The sequence below is a fragment of the Myotis brandtii genome, unplaced genomic scaffold (genome assembly GCF_000412655.1).
Source record: "Myotis brandtii unplaced genomic scaffold, ASM41265v1 scaffold632, whole genome shotgun sequence".
Lineage (NCBI taxonomy): Eukaryota > Metazoa > Chordata > Mammalia > Chiroptera > Vespertilionidae > Myotis > Myotis brandtii.
In genome coordinates this window covers 227,158-229,078 of record NW_005370419.1, presented here as the reverse complement: position 1 = coordinate 229,078, position 1,921 = coordinate 227,158, and the positions used below count along the sequence as shown (strand labels likewise).

The following is a 1,921-nucleotide window of genomic DNA, read 5'->3' as shown; positions in this document are numbered from 1 at the left end:
GCTGGGGCCGGGCCGGGCCAGGGGCTGTTGGTTTGGCCCCAAGGTCCGTGACGCCAGGACGCCCTGGCACCTTCTGCTCCCGGGAGCCGAGGAGAGGCTGCCACTCTCAGTGCGGAGCGGGGGAGGGAGAAGGACGCCGCTCTTCCGTGAGAGCAGAGCATGTTACAAGAAATAAAAGGAAAAACTGTAGCCCTGCCCCCTCCGACCACGTGGCCCGAGAAAGAGGGGCTGGAGGCCGGAGGCACACAGTTCCCATCTGCTCTCCTGGACCGTGAGCACCGTGGCCTGTTTGGTTTCCACCTCCCGGGACCCGTGGTCACCACTTGGAGAGCGCGGAGCACATGCTGTTCCCAAGGCTGCAGTCCCAGCCGGAGGGAGCAGCTCTGTGGGGGGAGCAGCTCTGTGGGGGGAGCAGCTCTGTGGGGGGAGCAGCTCTGTGGGGGGAGCAGCTCTGTGGGAGGAGCAGCTCTGTGGGAAGAGCAGCTCTGTGGAGGGAGCAGCTCTGCAGAGGAGCGGCTCTATCTCGCCTGTCGCGCCCGCTTCAGCAAGGCCGCCGTTTTCCACGCAGAGACGCAGTGGCAGAGCAGTATCTCCTCCGGGAACTGACCCTCCATCTCGGGGGGAATGTCAACTTCTTTCGTCTCCATGTAACTCACTAGAGTGTCTCTCAGGCTGAAAGACCAAGGGACAGGGCAGCATTTAGGACAGATTCCACACAACCTCGGACCCCCTCCCGGCCGGCCGCGGTCCCCTCCCTCTAAAGTCCCTTCCCGGCCAGCCGTGGTCCCTGCCCTCCACGGTCCCCTCCCTGCCGTCCACGGTCCCCCTCCAGCTGCGGTCTCCCTCCATCCATGGTCCCCCTCTTGGCCATCGGCAGAACCAGTGCTCCTGAAACCAGGAACGCGGGGTCAGCCATAGGCCACCCTCGGCGAGTGGGTCCGTGGGGACCAGGAGCCCGGCCCGAGGTTCTGGTGCGCCCACCTCCCACGTGCGTGACGTGACGTGCACAAGCACCGTGGGGCCCCCAGGAACGGGCTCCTGTCCCCACAGAGTCCAGGGGAGCAAGGATGTGTTAAGAAACTCGACATGGCCCTGGCCGTGTGGCTCAGTGGATCGGAGCGTCGTCCCAGGCACCAGAAGGTCTTGGGTTCGATCCCTGGTCATGGTGTATACCCAGGCTGTGGGCTTGATCCCCAATTGGGGTGTGCAGAGGCAATCGATGGATGTTTCTCTCTCATCTCCTCTCCCCCCCTAAAAAAAAAAAAAAAAAAAAAAAAAAATCAATAAATATCCTCAGGTGAGAATTTTTTAAAAATCCGAAGATACAGATGTATACAGGTGTATGCCACACCCGTAACGGGAAAATAGCGACCGTGCCGTGGGCAGCGAGGGAACGGGCTGTGACTTCTGTTTAGAAAACCAGTGAAGCTAAATCCCTGCCTCACACCACACACGGCAGTAAACCGGCTGCGACAGAACGGACAAGCAGAGCCCAGAAGCACCAGCAAAAACGCTGAGGACTGTCCTGCAGCCTCGGGAGAGGGCGGCCCTGACCGCTCTGTGTGCCCACAGTGGCTCCAAGGAAAACCGTCAGCTTCCCCACAAATTAAACACCAAGAGATGGGCCTTTGGGACCTGAGGGGTGAAAGGCTCATCCTAATGGTTCACGATTAAGAAGATAAACAGCCCCCGCCCCCACCCCCACCCCCAAGTAATCAAAGGGTATCAGAGGCGACTCAGAGGGAGGCCACAGACCGATAAACAGAGAAGCCCCTCAGCCTCGCGGACAGGACAGGAGTGGGCGTGGCCCCGGGCAGCGAGATATGAGAGGTGGGGGCTGTGAATGTGTAAGTGCGTGAGTGTGTGTGTGTGTGTGTGAGTGTGTGTGTGAGTGTGTGTGTGTGAGTGTGTGTGAGTGTGT

General features: G+C 60.2%; 1 protein-coding gene across 1 annotated transcript in view; it reads right to left on the bottom strand.

Moving 5' to 3' along the window:
• Positions 1-6: 6 nt before the first annotated feature.
• Positions 7-1,921, bottom strand: part of RNF213 (ring finger protein 213) — a gene marked incomplete at its 5' end in the record, with an annotated part of 65,748 nt that continues 63,833 nt past the window's right edge. The window contains 1 exon segment of the mRNA XM_014528383.1: positions 7-672. Coding sequence (XP_014383869.1) covers positions 519-672 — 154 coding nt within the window.